General features: G+C 31.9%; 1 protein-coding gene across 3 annotated transcripts; it reads right to left on the reverse strand.

The window, feature by feature from the left end:
- Positions 1 to 3850: 3850 nt before the first annotated feature.
- Positions 3851 to 16165, reverse strand: LOC148601831 (G protein-coupled receptor dmsr-1-like). Of its 3 annotated transcripts, XR_015917216.1 has the most exons (3): positions 16065 to 16165; positions 5384 to 6807; positions 3851 to 4027 (listed from the first exon to the last, which is right to left on the reverse strand). XR_015917216.1 is itself a non-coding variant. In XM_088555998.1 (2 exons), exon 2 carries the CDS (start codon positions 6737 to 6739, stop codon positions 5630 to 5632), a length of 1110 nt encoding a protein of 369 aa, XP_088412124.1. In that variant the 5' UTR covers positions 6740 to 6807; positions 16065 to 16165; the 3' UTR covers positions 3851 to 5629. The 3 variants fall into 3 exon arrangements, 2 of the variants coding, with proteins under 2 accessions (XP_088412124.1, XP_088412127.1); XM_088555998.1 differs by having other exon boundaries at positions 3851 to 6807; XM_088556001.1 differs by lacking the exon at positions 16065 to 16165 and adding an exon at positions 7862 to 12560 and having other exon boundaries at positions 3851 to 6807.
- Positions 16166 to 18775: the final 2610 nt, after the last annotated feature.

The raw sequence follows: 18775 nt of genomic DNA on the forward strand, positions 1-18775 counted from the left end.
CTGTCCCGAATAATACAGACATCATGTTGGTTTAATCTTACAGCATTGTACTGTTATCTCACAGAATTTCAATACCGTAAATAGCTTTTTATTACTCTTGGTCATTCCAGTATGTCGTAGGTCAGTCAAGCAGTCATTAAAACTGACAAGAGAGCAAGAAATCTTTGATGAAAGTCGAAATGAGAGTAATTGTTATGAATGAAACTTCTAGAAAGTAGACAATTTCACTCAAGTTTAATCTTACCCCAGTATTTGCATTCTTTTATGATTCTCTGTGTTGATAATAGTCAAATGTCACGTCTTATTCTAAAGATATAGATATGCGACCGGTCAATCACACAAGTATATTACTATTGACAATAGTACTTTGTTCTTTCTCTTTCTTTACCATTTATGGTGTCCGTGAGAAGTGCAAGCAATGCAGACATAACTGTATAAGAACGAATGTTGCCCTAAGGGGCCATCTGAATAGAATATCAGAGGAGACGATACGTGCACATAAAATAATACACAAACTACGCATTTATTCTAATTTAAAATCAATTTTAGACCACATAACCATTCTTGGTTTGTTATTAGGCAGTTGCACGTTTGAGAAAAAAGTATAGATTGTATTTAGAATTGGTACTCTGCAAAAGTTATCATTTTTGCTTTTCGCTTTTTACTAATAATACTAAACTACACACAAAATAAATATAGTAACGTAAATACATGGCGAGTGTCAATTAAAAAAGCATACTTTCTTTGGTAGGTTCATTGTATAATCTCTACCATAAGCAATGCCTGAATTTCATATGGAATGGTAATAAATAAATGACTTAAAAACGTACTAGAATCAGTCCATACCGGTAGTTAATATGCTGGTCGAATTTTTCCGCTTCACCATATTCATTATGTTTTCAATCGTTTCGATAGTGCCGAATCACCTGATTATAATTTCTGTTTGTGTGGACCCTTAAACTTTTTTTTATTATGTGTCAACGTTCAGTTTTGGTTTGTGGTGTTTTTTATTCTTACTATGGAAGTACTATTGTTCGTGGGGTACTAATTTTCGTGGTGTTCGTGGATACGCCTTTCCCGAAATTTGATTCCTAGAGAAAAGGAGATTTCCATTGATGTTTAAACTGTAATTAGTAAAACAACGAATTCAAGAATCCACGAACTGGTGTTTCTCCCCCCTAATCCACGAAAATTGATATCCTCCAGTTAAAGAATTTTCGCAGTATTTCATTACTTTTTTTTCTTTTTTAGGGCAATTGTTCATACAAGTAATATGAATTGTTATACAATAGTCGGGACCGTCATGGACTCTCGTTCAGTTGTACCAGTACAAAGACGTTTTCCAATTCATTGTATGTCCTTTTTCTGACCTGGAATTCAATTACTAATACATTCAGATTTCCTTGGTGTATTTGAATGTTGTTTTTATTTTTTTTAAATAATACATTGATGTTTTTCTTAAATTACATATTGGTTGTTGAAAAAGTACAAATGTTATTTCTCTCTTTTTAGCTCAAAAATTGAAAGCGACGTAGCTATTTCCAAATTCAAAGCCTAAGGCAAGAATGAATCGGCTGGACAGCAATCTGATGAACACTTGATAATTAACAATATTTTTGATTCGTTTATCACGTTTTATAAAAAAAGTCTTTGAGTATCTTCATTACAAAAAAAAAAAAAGAAAAAAAAAAAAAAAAAAAAAAAAAAAACTGAAAGGTGAACAATATACGATAGATTCGCTGATTTTCAAAGTATATAACAAACACAACTTTTAAATCGGTGCGTTCCCATTAAAGTTATTATTTCGAAATCTTTACTCGACAGCTCCGAAAATATTTTCCTTTTACCAATATAACAACGTTAATTTAACAAGACGGGAGTCGAAGCCCGTATTTTGATTTCAAACGGCCGCATAAATCACGATGATGCAATTAGGTAAATAACCGTATACTCGATTACCTTCTTTAATTCCGAAAAGACCTCCGTAGCTTCCGAACCTGCCAATCAATCTGTTTATTCTCTATCCGACCCGGCATTCATCCGTCTGAGTATTAAAAACAAAGGAAAACTAGGTCGCGCATTTAACGTCCGAGACAATCTCGTTGAGGTAGAATTAATGTTGATAATTTGAATTCCACATGGAAATTACACAAAGCCTTTCTTGACATATATGAAAATAAACCTAAGTTCAGAAATTAAAGACCGGTAAATTGGAAGAAATAGACGACCACGCAATGCAAGTCGGAACAACAGACAAATACTACCTTAAATTACCACTTGATTAAAGCTCGGTATTGTACTATGAGAACCTGATATCCTGTAAAGTTTTTAGCATTTGTGCTAATTATATATGCACTATGCGCCCTTAAGCTTAAACAATGAAAATCGATATGAACAAGCCTGCTTTGTCATTTGAAAATGTTTAACTTTAATTATATGAACACAAAGTGTTTTTTGTTTTTGTTTTTGTATTTGTTTTTGTTTTTGTTTTGTTTATTATTATTATAGAAGAACCTACCAAAGGCGATGGGGTGTTTTAATCCACAGAATCCAAATGAAAATTCAAAAAAAAACCATAAAATAACAAATCGTTCATGATCATCAAACAGGCGTCTAATAATGCAATAACTCTGTTGTTTTCCGTTCTTGTTTCATTCAGATTGTGAAAAAGTGAAACTTAAGAACAGCAATGTTCCATTTCAAGTGATTGTTTATCAGTGGTATTTTTTTTTAATAAAAAAGGGTAACTTTTGTAGATAAAAACTCTAATAAACGAACATAGAACAAGCGCGATCGATTTTGTTTTCTTTTGAGTCATCATAACAATGTAATGTCAAGTGCATTCAAACGATTTATTTGCATTAGAAGTGTTTGTGATATAGATGTATGCCAAAAAATGACCGTGATATTGCATAAATATACACCAGGCGACGATTTCACAAAAAGTCATAAGTGTGAATTTGATCGTAAATCATGACGTCACAATGTTATTAAGTTTGTGATGTCTTTACTTACGATCAACTTTACACTTACGACTTTTGTGAAATCGATCCCAGAAGATTACGTGATATAGCATAAATGTACACCAAATTTGCCTAATGTATGGCATTAAAGTTCACATGAATCTCACGTAATTTGACATTAATGTACACCAGCAGATAACATGATGTATTGCATGAATGTTCACATGATTCTTGCATGATATGGCATAAGCAAGCATCTTATGTGATAATGCATATACGTACACCAAAAGATTACGTGATGGGTGACATAAATTTACACCTGAAGTTTACATATTTACTAAATCATAATTCTATAGGTTAAGCAGAATAAATAATATTATATACATTTTGGTTAGCATAAGTGACATTTTCATTTAGTCACGTAAGCATAAGATTATTAGGCAATACAACACCTTCCGACTATTCATTGATTTGCGGCTTGTCATTACCTGTGGTGTTCATATGCAAATAGATAGTACGATCAAAAGAGAGAGAAAAAAAAACAATCAAGCAGGACGCATAATACCATATGCAAATTAAAGCTAGAAAAAAACTATGCATAATACAACAGCTCCCATATCCAGAAATTCAAATCTCACGATTACGCATACTTATGTAAAGCATCAGTCTAATTACGATGTGTTTGTGATATGTAATTGCAGAAACAAATAATTCATGGATGACATATAGATAGACGAATACAATTATCATTATATACATCACCGAGTTAAATAATACTAGTAGGACCACTTGTAGATATATGGGAAAAACAAATATTGATTTTTTTTTCACATTTTATTTCAACAAATACAAAAGAACTAATACAAAGATACAACTTACAAATACTCTAGGGCGTATTTTATTCATCTTATGTCATTGAATTTTCGTAATTATTATACTTTAAACAAACAATTTTATTGCAATATTTGTAATAGCCTTGTAAATATCTTGACTGAATAATTTCTCTGAGAGCTTAATATCAATCGACAGGTGGCAACTTTCGTAATGGTATTTGCATCGTAATCCTGTAGGAAAACAAATAAATTAAAAAAAATAATAATAAAAATAAAAATAAAGGCTCTTAGGTATATCATCAATTGTGAACTCAAACAGCCTAAGATGAAATATTGATTCAGTTACGTTTCGTGGAGGAAAAATGGTGATATCTTGTTTTAAACTATTCGAATTCACATAGTCATTGTTAGACGGACCCAGGTTGTGATCTCGCTGATCGTAAATTAAATAATAATATTGATGTTTTCAAAATGTGAAGTTCTTGGAATCACAATTATTGTAATTATAACAATATTTTGTCCTTTCTGAAATAATGAAAGAATCGTAGGTACTTTAAGTTGACAGTGTTCGAAGTTTTAAAAATTGAAAGTTGTATTACAATAGAATTTGATCTACATTCAGTAGACAGCGAAACCAAAACATGTTATTAAATTTTCAAGTTCATCAATATATTTTAATATATTGTAGAGATCCCTTGTTTGTTTATATTTTTAGTAGTTGTATTTCAACGTCTTCTACCCATCTCTTATCAATCAATCAGACTTTTTTTTCATTAAAATTTATTAGCTTTGTCAATGTATATTGTGTATACGAAACGAATTAAGGTTACATTACCATTGAATACTTTCCGTAGTACAGAAAAATAAATGCTGATCGATCGTATTCACCTTTGTTATTTCATTGATATGTATTTTAGAAGAAGCAGGTTTATACATTTGATCAGGTGTTTTCCGCTATTGGTGATAGTCTAGGAACATAAAACGCAACTGACCTCATAACGTAAGATTTTTTTCAGTTAAATTACCGTTACCATGTTTTTATGTTGCGAAAAATAAAATGTTCCCTACTTAAAATAGTAATAAGTAAAATAAGAGAATCTCAATATTTCATATTGATTCTAGTAATATAAAATGAATTGTTCACATGTCTGTTTACATGAAAATTCGGTCGTTATAGAAATCACAAAACATTTCATTCGTATAGGAGATTTTTATTGTGCTTAAATTCCATTGCAACTTGATTAAAGTTGAAGAACACTACTTTCCTTGACATATCCCTTTATTTTTATTAAATTCGATGTATGGTTTCCTTAATTAACCCATTTTGTTGCTGAAAAAATGATCATGTTCTCAAATATATTCACATGTTACGAAATTAAACTAGGAATCGTGTGAGACCACCGTGAAATACATTTTGATTAGAATTGAGAGTTGTATAACCACGATATATGAGACATCCATATAGCCGTAATGTTTTGATTCTGCAGTAAGGTTTGGTTTAATACCATTGAAATTGCTACTGTTTTTAATTTCAAGGAAGTCGTTTCCATGCAAACGCCTATCTATACAAGAAGAAGACATAATTACCTTGATCAATACCTTTACTAATCTAAGGACACCAATATATCTGCTACGAGGCACATTGGAAGTTGTCAGTTCTAGACAGCTAAATAAATCTGCCGGGTTTTTGTCTGTTTATTTTTTTCATGTCGTGTAGAATTTAATCAAACCTAATTATTATTCATATTTTAATCACGTTAAGTAAAAACATATAGGGGCTCATTTGGTTAAGGAGAGGATCCACTAAATTCTTATTAACGACAGTTATATTTGTCACTGATGAACCTCAGTAAACAAGGTCTTTGTGAAGGAATGCGTAAAACTCAGTTTATCTATTTTCTTGAAGCTAGAAGTTCGTCGAAGGTACATTTCGAGGAACTTTGAGCGAAATTGTTGACTCATTGAACAATACAGCACGAAATTTATAGCGTTGTTAACCAGTGCAATGAAATCCATCAAATCTCCTAAAGGTACATAGACATTTTTGTAGAAGTCTTTCATCACAGCACTTAGGAAAATAAGAATACCTTGTGGAAACTCCGTTATCAGGAATAAAATCATAACAACTAAGAGCATTCTTGTAGTCTTTGATTGTCTTGTTTCTCGTTTTGCGCCAAGGCCACTTGAAGATAAGCGTCGGCGGCGGCTTTTGCCTTTTATGGCTAAGCTATAGAGCAAAGATCCACCGAATATTACCATTAGAGCACAGGGTATCAATTTTGCGACTATTGAGTATACCAATACATTTACCAGCACAATGGTATCTGTCTGATTCGAAGCCAGTTTTAAGTCTTTCAGGACGTAAAGGGTTTTATTTTCAATCTTTAGTTCTTGAATTTGATTTGTCGCATAATTAGGAACAAGTATCAACGTTGACAAAATGTACACAACAATTATTACTATTTTCGCTTGTTTCATGCTCCTTTTTCTGGCAATTGGTCCCGTTGCTGTTGTTCTCATTTGTGCAAAGCGGAATACAGCTAACGCAACGCCTAGCCATATTGATATTGTATGTGTCGTTGCAGCAAGATTTACAAGAATCAACATATACGTCGTCCATCCACGTGAAAACTTGTCGGGGGAAACATCCATAGGATCGAATACACAGTAGAAATGAATTGCAAACGGAATGTACGGTATCATAGTTAGAATATCAGAAACAGCGAGCCAAGTAAGCATAACGTTTGTGGGACTGCGCATATCCTGTCTTGATAAAATTGTTATGTTAAAAATATTTGTAAATACACCGAAAGTACATATTATAAGACTAACGTACCCGTGTACGCCTGTAAACCAAGAGGCGAACTGGAATAGCAAACTGTCTGCGTACGGGTTAGAATCAACATACTCTTTTGGAGTTGACATATCAGTTGTTGAATTCATTTTGTAGTTCGTATATTTCTAACGACAGGACCCTTTTACCAGTACACAATCATCCATGAACGATGACTCTGAAATATAGCGGAAAGTTAGAATAATTTGCATCCACTAAACATTATATATATATATATATATATATATATATAAACTATATAAACGTCTCAGAATGTGACGACTCTATTCGCTACACTGCTCCATCGGATCAAATTGATACAGGGAAGATATGTATAAGTATAGAAAGGTCTGATAGATTCCCAACAATGTTAGAACTGTCAAATTTGCGATGCAAATTTTTGGTCGTTCCCACCGAGGGACTCGAACTCGTTCCGCTGTGACATCTATGGCAACACCGCTTGCACAAAATATGTGTATATATATTAATTTCGACAGGTTTAACAATAGATACTAATCGTCACAATGTAAATGTAAAACTCATTATCGCCATGTATTTACCACTGACATCGTCATAATTCAATACTTCGCTTAATTAATTCTCAGAACGTATACATCGATGACCTCTTTCATTGTACAAAGTGTAATATTGACAAATGATGGTAACCAACGTCATTATTCGAGTTAATTTGTCTTCATTTATTGCACAAAGTAAGGATACAAGGCGCAATCATTTAATCACTTTCACAAATTGTTGACCTCGTTCAGAGAAATCAAATTCTGTGTAATCTTGATTTAATGAATATTCTATTATTAGTTTTATGTTGACTTTTACATGGTCATTGTTTACAGAAATGAAATAACTGCTAATTCAACACGTTTATAATATGCGTAAATCAGGTCATAGGTTTCTTCTTAAGGATACGATGGAATTTTTATGTGATCCGATGAATTCGGTAGTTAAGTCTTTTTTTTTGCGTGTGTGTGATTGTAAATAGTTGTTGTGGTTTCTGTTGTATTTCGCACAGTTTTAAGGCACAAGGACAATTACTAAGTCAGGTTTAAAAAAAAGAAAAAAACAAACCACAAGGATATTCTTATACTGAGTCACGAGAGATTTCCTTATTTCACCGAAAGGTGAGATAAAACACGCAACGTTTTACAACGTTATGTAATTGCAGGTATATTGGACAGACAGGGCTTTCTAAATTGGCTTATTTTTTGTACACATACTTTTTATAGTAAGAAAATCTCAGACACAAGCAGGTAAAATTGCAATGTTCTGTAACTCATCAAAACCTCTGGAGAGAACATTGGTATCTGAGATTTTTCTGTCGAGCCGCCGCAGCGTTGTAAGATACTAAATGGCACTGATCTGTCCTAATTTTGACGCTTCAGTGTGTCCAATAATGAAAGATGAATATAACAGATGAAAGTACATAGTTGTTGTAATTGTCTCATATGTATTGGATTACTTATTTTTAAACTTTGCATCTGCAAAAAAGACTATGCATGGAATAAGGGTCGACTACGAGAAAGACGAGAAATAATGCACCATTGTGATAATTAAATCCATCGTTGAAAATGTCTGATGTGAAAAGTTGAAAACTTTGCTTGAGTTATAATCTCATATGTGATTTTTGTTTTTTTGTTTTTTTGTTTTTTTTTCAATGGCTGAAAAGCGTTGAACATTAATTTTCACATCATGTTGATTTAGGAAATTTCTGATGAAGGAATTATTTAGGGACATTAGATTAAAGCGCGAAAATTTTCGCTATATTCGCGAGCGTTTGGGAATCACGAAAATAAAAGCTCGCTAAATATATTTTACATATCATTTCCATTTCATTAAATCTGAATCGAAAAAAAAATATAGCGAAAATTTAACATCTTAATTCATAGAGGAAATCGGGAATTTTTGCATCCCGAAAATAACCCATTATACGATATTCAAAGGATAAACTTTAGACACTGCGCCACAAAATTTGAAAAATACTTTAGTAGAAGTCTTTCTAAAAATCAGACATAAGATGATTCATGAATGCAGAAAACAAATCGAATTAATTTTTTTTTCTTGTTCAGAAACAGTTACTAATCACATAACCAGTCTTAATTTTTTTCATGTGGTTGTTGCGCTCTTAAGAAAAAAAATTCTATAGACTGTACATAAAATTAGCACTTTACAAGAATTATCGTTCTTGAATTGATTTGATTTTGTTGATTTTAATGGGAGGTTACAGTGTAATTTTCTCAAAAGTTCAGATCTAAATACAGAAAGGACTATTGTCACATAAAAATATAGCATAGGTAGACAAAAAAGCATCGTCTGATCCATGAGTTTTTCTACACCATGAACCACATTACCTTAGACAGTATCTGCATTTTAATATGGACTGATACTTAAGTTTAGGAATATTGTTTACTTCCATGTAACTCAAATCAAATTCGTTAAAATTTGGAATTAATGACGTCACAAAGAGTCATAAGTTTTCTATGATTAAAGTATTTTTTAGAGTTTTGTGGCGCCATGGTCAGACACACACAAGAAAAAACATAAAATAAGCAAATACGTTTCAAAAAGTATTTGAGCAGCCCGGACTCCAGTTAAAACCGGAAATATGTACCGGTGCACCCGTAAGAAGTTAGAGAAACAGCATCGTTCTGTATGAATCTAGTTCTATGATATTGATATCATCACGATAATTAAATGACGTTGTTTCAAGCACTCACTATATCATGTGTTTAATTGCCGTGATTTTACATACCGTGATGTATCCATCTGCACCATGAAAACTGATTAATTCAACGGGTCACAGTTTTTCTTTCCTCGTTTGTCTACCCCGGACTTGACTTTTTTTATGAGCAACTCGGCGGGCGTTTCTAGAAAAGCAGAGGACCTTACCCTACCTGTGCACCTGGTCCATACTCCCAGTTTTTAGTGGAGTCCGAGTTGCTCATTTGCTTTTGTTACTTTGTATGTATGGTTTTAGTTACTTTATGTTCTTTGTTGTGTATGTATGGTTTTAGTTACTTTATGTTCTTTGTTGTGTATGTATGGTTTTAGTTACTTTATGTTCTTTGTTGTGTATGTCTGTTTTCCATGTCTGGTCTATGTCCCTGGATTGCATTCTTTTGATTACCGCTATTACCTTGGTTCCCTTGGTTACTCTTTTACAATCTCAATTGTGATGATCGTTTTTATAGATTAGGTCGACTTTCGTCTTTTATGAATAGTTCCACATCATTTATTTTTGGGCCTTTTAAAGTGTGCTTTAAGGTATGGGGTTTTCCCAAATGAAAAAAAATAAATCTCCGTTTCTTTGCATTTGATTGATTACTATCTCCTATTTTATACTGATAATCAAATTCGTTAAACTATAAGATGCTTTACTTATGATTGATTTTTCAAATAGTGCAAAGTTGGATATCAAATGATGCCATAAAAACACATTAGCTATGGCAGTGACACAAGAACCGATCATTGCGAAAAGTAGGTTAGAATTTGGTTAATTTGAACTTTATTCGATAACAATACATCCAAAGCAATCACTAGAACAAGAAAATATGATATAAAAGACAAATAAGATGATAATTTGAACTTGATCATTTAAAAGCCAGTTGCCCTTTTATATCGTGACACATCATGATGAAAAGATTTGCTTCAGGTCACTTATACTATGTCAATTGCCAGTTTGATGCATTGCCTTTTCCAACATTTCCAGTGATGTCAGAAATAGATATAAAGGGTACCTTTTTGACATCACTGATAGCAACCGAAGATTATTGTGGGCGATACAACCGTTTTCTCAGGGCAATTTTTAATTGAACGGTGTTTTTACTCGACATATGACAAAAACAAGAAGAACTTACATTGCCAGAGGTTTTCATACTGAAAATGATACTGTCATATGTAATTAATAGCAAGAAAACAATATATAGCCAATAGGGCTAAAACTATACGCGAAAAGAATATTAATAGCATACTTGGTCATTTACCTAAGGTTTAGGGGTGTTCTGTTTTTTTTCTTGATTTATGTATACTCATATAGAACATACATTGTAATCCTCCTGGTGAAATAATTATTATTTGGAAGACAGTTGTCTATCAAAATTGAAGTAAATTCGATAATTCTCAACGTTAAATTTAAACTTGATTAGTTTCACCAAGTACCAAGTATGTGCCTAAATATGATGGTTCAAACGATATATTTTGTCACGAAATATTGATGAGGATAACGCATACAGTAAAGTGAGAAAATACCGTCCTTAAGTTTCGAATGCATGATAGAGAAATCGCATCATATATAATATTTACTTTAAATTCTTTGAATATATCATTTGACACGATCCTGTTAAAATTATATATAATCTGATGAGTTTGTTGTTTATTTAATGAATTGTAACAATATAGATCAGATTTCTTCCTTGCGTGTGAATCAAAATTTGAATATCTTATATCAATATGTAATGATAATAATCGAACTTTATTCCGAAATTTAACTCGGTAAACCATTGCGTCAAATAAAATAATGAATGGTGTCCGTATTTACAGTTCCTTATTAATCACTCACAAGCTAAAAAGATGAAGGTTTTGTTAGAACGGTTTTTTGTTTGTCGCAAGTTTTCAATGTGCTAGCTTCTTAGAAAAAAATCATTCCTATTGATAAACCGAGATATAAATCTTCATGAACAAACTCCTCAATTTGCTAACAATGAATGTGATGTATTTCAGTCTTGCACAGTACATGTGTAAAGTGATAGGGAACGGGAATTATGCATGTGAATGGGAAGGATACTTAACCCAGTATATATATGTACATAAGTTTAAATTGTAAAAAGTAACATAATCATAAAGGTATGAAAACAGATATAAAAAATATAAAAAAATAAAAACAGGACAGGTATAATAGTATGATAAAAAAGAAACAATGCAAGGGAATTCTAATGATATTTGTGGTGTCAATAGGAAGTTTTGGATCAGAGAAAGTTGTCTACGGTTAGTCAGTTTTTATTGTTTAAGTTTGAATGAAGAAAACATCACTTCTTATAAGTAAATAGTATTGACCAAATATACTTTCGGGATAACATGACGAATTTAAGCAAGACAATAATGGTACATGTACATTATTAGAACGTTGGGAATTATAACTTTTTCTCATTATTTATGCCCATAATCCAATTAATAATTGGATTGGCTTAAGAGCCAGAAATTAAAAAAAATAATCTTTGAAGAACAAAAACATTAATGGTCTATAACATAAACATACATTTCTGACATGTGATTCATTGATTCATATTCTTGTTTATTTTTCATCTCTGATACATGAGCATGTAAGTCAATATTACGAAATCATCAGAGTAATTGCATTAAATCCGGGGAAGAAGTAGCTATCATCAAGAAATAATCCCCTATAGACTAATATATCATCCCATAATAATCTAAGATTTATTAGACTGGAAGCATGACATGTGAAAACGTGACATTAAAACGAAATATAATATCGAAAATTTGTCTTAACTGCCATCATTCTGCAATAGTGAAATAACACATTTATTTTTTTATTTATTTTTTTTTTGTCGCTGACCTGTTCCATCACTCTTAGGAGGCTAATTTTTGGCTGATCTGAGTTAAAGTAAGGAACATCGTTTAGCTAGATCTTTTAATCTTAGTTTCCGCTATATAGATAACAATATCGTTAAACAATCCTAGTTCCGGGGATTTGATTCGTTACATCTACCCCAAAGAACTTGAGATGAAGGAAAAAACAGTCCGCTATATATGTTGACCTACATGTAGGGATTGATTGTAAAGAATACTGACCAAACTATACCACAAATGCAATGCCTTTTCATTGCGTATTGTCAACTTTCCTTTCATCTGTGGCAACTTCCCTTCAGGAATTTTTATCTTTACAAGAGCGTGCACGAGGCAAAGATCTGAATATGTAGAAATGTTTGTTTCGTTTGATGGCACATTTCCTTTTATGTTAAAAAAATGGAATAGTTTCACAACTAAGAAGACGTCATTTAAATTCGATTGAACGATTGATTAATTGATATTGATTTAGCTTTTCATGGAAGGGATTTCAAAACGAGTACTTTCCACCGGTAACATACTTTGCATTTTTCCTAGTCCGACACGCTGCGCTGGATCTTTTGTTATCTTAAACAAAAAGAGTTCATTGTTGTCTAGATAAACGGCGTCGAAAACAAAAACAGAAATGTCAACATCAAACATATTATTGATACCCGAAGGCATTACTTTACGATTGTCGTCTTTACATGTTATGTAATAAGGCATACATTCTTCTTTTTGATATCTATGTGTACAAGAAAAGACTTTCTACTAAAAAAAATATCACAACTTATACTCCAAGTCACCTTAGATTGTTAGCGGTTTTTTGCGTTTATTTTTGTACTTTACTTTATATGGTAAGTCTCATATTAATTACCAGTTGTAGCATTTGCATTCGGAACTTCTGGTTTTTTTCTTTTACTGAAGGTAAAGAGCAGAAATATAGCAGGAAATCATGGTATTTCAGCTCTTCAATTGTGAGATAATAGGGAACATTTCAAAATATCCATAGAAACAAGATGGCGGATAAACAATATGTTCAGTGCAAAATTCTCATAGGAAAAATAAATTTTGAATTTTTTCAATCTCGGAGGTAAGAACGAGAAATAATTGTATGAGAATCGTAGTACAGAACGACATGAATAAAATGGCAAGTTTTTTGAAAGAAACCGTCGAGTAATTAAAAAAATAAACGCAAAAAACCGCAAACAATCTAAGGTGACTTGGAGTATAGTCTTATGCAGTTGTGCAAAAGAGAATCGTTTGATTGATTGATTGATTGATTGAAGTCTAACCTCTTATGGGGGATATTTCATGAATTTTAGGATAGGGATGATTAAAATATCGAACAGATCATTCTTTGTAGTAGTCCTACAATTTGAGCCGGATTTTTATTGTGTTAGCTCACAGAAGCAAGAGCATGCAAGTACATGCAGGCATGCTACTCACTCTACTCGGAAACAATATTTTTAATCCAAGCTAACCAGTCATAGGTATGCTACTTCACACGGAAGTATTATTCTGAATCCAAGCTAACCAGTCATACATGCAGGCATGCCACTCCACTCGGAAACAATATACTGAATCAAAATTTACCCGTCATAGACACGTCACTCCAAACTGATACATTATTCCGAATCCAAGTTCACCAGTCATAGACATACCACTCCACTCACAAAAATTATTCTGAATCCAAGCTATCCAGTCGTCACTCTACAACCACATGCTTGGCCAAGTGACTACTAATTCTAATGGCTTTGGCGTGACTCAGCAAATTATTGAACCCACAACCTTTTGCATTCGAGGCAAGCACGCTTCCTAGAGAAAATCTATGCGATGCGGTGTCTACAACAGGGGAAGGGTGTTTTATATTTTACTGTTAACTAAAATATTCGCTTTTAATTTATTGCACTATATTGATATGAAGTAATTGAATAATTTGTTAAATGTATTCATCATATTGGCTTTCCAACTTCCGATTGGTCTCACGTATAGTACCAAAAAGATCTGTTTACAATGAAATTACCAGCATTCAATTAGATGACACTGTAGTTAAGGTGTATCTGCAAACATATCGAATTTTATAACTTAACAATTTAAAAATACATACGAAGTAACTGAAATAAATAGTTATCGACACGAACAAACCGAAAATGTTCAGCGGAATATCATCGAAATAACAGGAGCATGTACGTATTAATTCTGGGTTATACGTGGCGTTATATTAATACAGTTTAACTCATCGTCACAACAGTTACGGTAGTTAAAAAAAGGAAAATATTTTACTAATTTTCGAAATTACTCACTCGCTGTAAAATTATACTATCTCACATCTGCAAAGGTAACAAAAAAGCGCCAAAACAAAACAACTTAGATATGATACACCTGCAATTCACTTTCATTTTGACTTTGGAATAAAAAAATGAAGTTTTTACAGATATACGATTATTATGTTAAAAGAAGGTATGTAGTCAAATTATCAGCCTCAGCTGCTTTAGATATTCAAAGGTTTATCTTTTAAGACTTAAAGATCAAGATCAGCTAATAATCACAAAAACGCAACTTCAGATAAAACTATGAAATTACACAGAACTGATATTTCATTTTGATAAATCATAGAATATGAAACCGATAAGTTTTTGAAATTTTGTCAACCGATCTTTCAAATGAATTTCTAAAGCTTACACCTACGAAAATTAATAATTCCTATTCACTTTACATAACATATGTCAAGTCAATTATACACAAAATTACCTACTAACTTACATATAATTTGTGAAATAAAATAATTACAAACTCATGTAGTATACTTATGACTGTGTTAGTGGACAAGTGCAAGCACAAATGTATTCAAAACCATCGTACAAATGTAGCAACAAATCAGTAAGATTTTTTTTTGTTTTAAAACGGCCGTAATAATCAAACGCATATATTATTTACATAAAAACTGTGTAGGAAAAAACGGAAAAAGTTGTTCTTGTTCGACCTATCTTCCAAATGAACGTGGTTGCAAAAAAAAACTTTAAAAAGTGAAAAAAAATCGTTTTTTTTTCTAAGAGCGCCAAAAATATTTAAAATCATTTGTAATGTTTTAATTTTTACTAAAACCCCTTCAAGTTAAAAGGAAACCGATTTTTTATAGAGCACCCTATGATGGAGCAGCTTAAAATTGTTTAATGATTTAAATTAAATTATCGTAATATATCATATATTTTGATAAACATAAACATATTTTTTGCATTAAGTGATTGTTTCAAACATAAATTAAATATTCTATAAAATTTACTCGGATACATTTATACAATGTTATGACATAAACGTGGCATTTCAAAATTTGTATTACAATTTGTGTGAAGTAGAAACCATCATATTAACCTGATGGCCACCGACATGTGATGTTCAGCAGGTATCATACTATCAAATTAAAAATGCTGTTGTCACGGTCTCTGAGCGAACCTGAATTTATTATTGAGATCAAAGTAATAATAATAAAAATAGTTAATATTTAAGACGAGGAGGAAACAGAATGGATACAAGATTTTGCAAAACATATCATTATACCAAATTAAAGACTGGAGAGAGTTTTTACCAGATTCTAATCTTGAACCAATTCACTCTTGCAGTAACAAAACCAATATAACGATGTTATATAACAATAAGAAGTGTTTAATTCATTTGCCATATTAGAAAGAATAATGCTGCAATGTTTTACCATGTGTACATGAAGTGCTATTATGTTTCTATCTGATAAACAAAGTATTCTAGTTGCAGTGTTACCTTGTCTTTAAATTATCTATCGCTAGCAAGATATTTTCCATTCAAACATGAAACTAATCACCACAAACTATTACAGAACCTTACCTTGCTAAAACTTGAAGCTAATATAAACATCTTGTTGAAATGTAAACGAATTTATTTCTCAATTAGTAAATAACCGCTCAATCGAAGACGGTATTCACAGATATAGGCTTAGTTCATTTTATCAATATACCTTTATAAGTGATATTTCTTATACAACTGAGCTATGACGATTGGTAAATAAATTTATTGATTGTGGATAATTTATGCTGATTCATGCCGACAAAGCTGTGCTTACTATCTCGAAAACACATTTCTACAACTAATCATATTCATAACATCTAAAGGTATTTAAAGAAATCTATTATCTATTGATGCGGATTTTTCAAGAATTATTTGGAATTGATTACAATTATTGTTTACCCAAAACACTATGCGTTGTAAATAGTTTTTGTGAAGCTTAAGAAAGTAAATTTTAGATAGAAAAGCTATATAAAAAGAGAAAAAAATGATATCAGAATGATATTTGTTTATGACAATTTATACATTTACAACGATAGTAATTATAATTCATAACATTGATCATCATGGGTGGTGCTTCATGGTGAACCAAATTAAAAGGTTGGATAACTCTTTGCGTCTTTTTTACAATTCAATTCACTTCCATGGGAGTTAATTTGAATTGTTTTTTAAGATAAAACCCTATAATGATGCCACTGGTTGCCGATTTCATTCCATTCCTGGTTTAAATTCACTACATCTTTTGCATGCTTGAATTAAGAAATATTTTTTTTAAACTTATTGACTTTAAAATGCCTTCTTTTTACCAATTTCTTTGCGTTTAATTTTTGATAATTACATTATTTACTAGATAATAGTACAATTTGAATTGCACATACTAACTGTATGAATCTCTTCTTCTGACTGGAATCACTCTGCTTACAATGGACATACATCATTTTGTTCAGTGAAGCAATGGATAGCTCGACAAAGCTATATTGGGACATGTGCTCCTGTCCATGATCTCGGTTTTTTTTATGGAGTCATTGCACATTTACTTTTGTTACTTCGTATGTATTATTTCCGTTATTTTATGGTATTTGTTGTGCGTGTCTGTTTTCCATATCTGGTCTTTGTCCCGAGATTATATTCTTTTGATTCCGCTAGAATCTCGGTTCCCATGATTATTTAATTGTACATATTTATCAATCATGATTTTCAAAGTATTATAAGTGTGTAAGTTTTGTTTCTATTGATAACTTTCCGAGTTACTCGTTCGCTTTTGTTTTTTTGTTTTGTTTTGTTTTGTTTTGTTTTTTTTTTGTACGTGTTATGCATGTTATTCATGTTCTTTGTTGTTGTGATTTTTTAGCACCGATCTTGCCATGATGAATTTAACTCTACTGAGGAAATGACCAAAGTCTGTATTGGTTTAATCAGTCATGTGCACTCTGCATGTGTTTAAAAGATGCAGTATAGTTCGTTCGAAATTGAAATGTCACTATGTGAACAACAATTTGTCAAATTTTCCCAGTTTCTCCTAGGGTATCGTTTTGTTAACTACATATGAATCTGTTCTGACAAAAACTGATTTCATTTAAATGACTGAGGATTGTCTATCTACCTCCTTCAAGGGCCCATTACTGCTTACTCTGTTTACTTAATGCCTTACAAGATGTGAGAATGTTCACAAAATATGAACACAAATCACTTAAAATTTGGAACTCTTTCACGTAAAACAAATTACATAAAGAATAATCAAGGGAACCAGGATTCTAGCGGAATCCGAAAAGGATACAAGCAGGCCTGTTCCAAATACGACAGTCGTGGTTAATCATCGAAATAACTATAATTGCCTTTGTGCAATAGATTGCTACTTAGTAAGAACGTACAAAACTGTTTAAAACCGATTGAATAACAATAAAATAAATTGTGATGAACTCTACATTAATGTCAGTCAACGGGTACTTCTATCGATTCTGGACGTGGTGAACACAGTATAATTAAAGACGATACATTTAGGTATAGAACAAAGCTAATCATCATGATAAAAGGCAGCTGTTACGAATATGCAAGCTAGATATACAATTGTATGTCGATATCATAAGTTGAGCGATAGCATGGTAGACTTGGGACGAGTCGTTTGTGGTCTGAGTAATCCCATTTGTTACGTTAAACTTATGTATTCAAAACATGTGATTTGCACAGCAGATCATGTACTGTCACATTGAAATCAGGTCCCCAACGATGTTAATATCATAGGTTAAATTCGTACAGAATACTATGTGGTCTCTATTATATTTAACATACAATATGCAAACACTTGAACATACTCGATAATACTTGCTGAAATGTATCGATGTAATCTGAACTAAACTCTGAAAAAATGAGAAAGTCATGCATCCGACCTAACGAAATATACAGCAGCATGCATGTTGAAATAATAATCAATACAAGCTGACTATTTGAAAATTGCATGTACCAGTTGAATATCGCATACATATGTTATATGAGAGATATTATTCTTTCTTTGAAGTCTTCCTAGAACTTGATTATTTTTATCTCTGGCTACTGCCGTGATACTAAACAAATGGCAATTTCCAATAACAACGTTACGTAAAATCGACTGTGACGTCGCCGATAAACATAATAACGTGTCGACTTCAAAACATCAGTTAATTTGTATTTCCCTATCCTCTAGTTGTATTTAATTACACATTATGTATATTAAACTTATTTACAAATCGTAATACGTACGGAAAGACAAAAATATA

This window comes from Perna viridis, chromosome 12, assembly GCF_037379345.1.
Source record: "Perna viridis isolate PV_CMFRI_1.1 ecotype Kerala chromosome 12, ASM3737934v1, whole genome shotgun sequence".
NCBI lineage: Eukaryota > Metazoa > Mollusca > Bivalvia > Mytilida > Mytilidae > Perna > Perna viridis.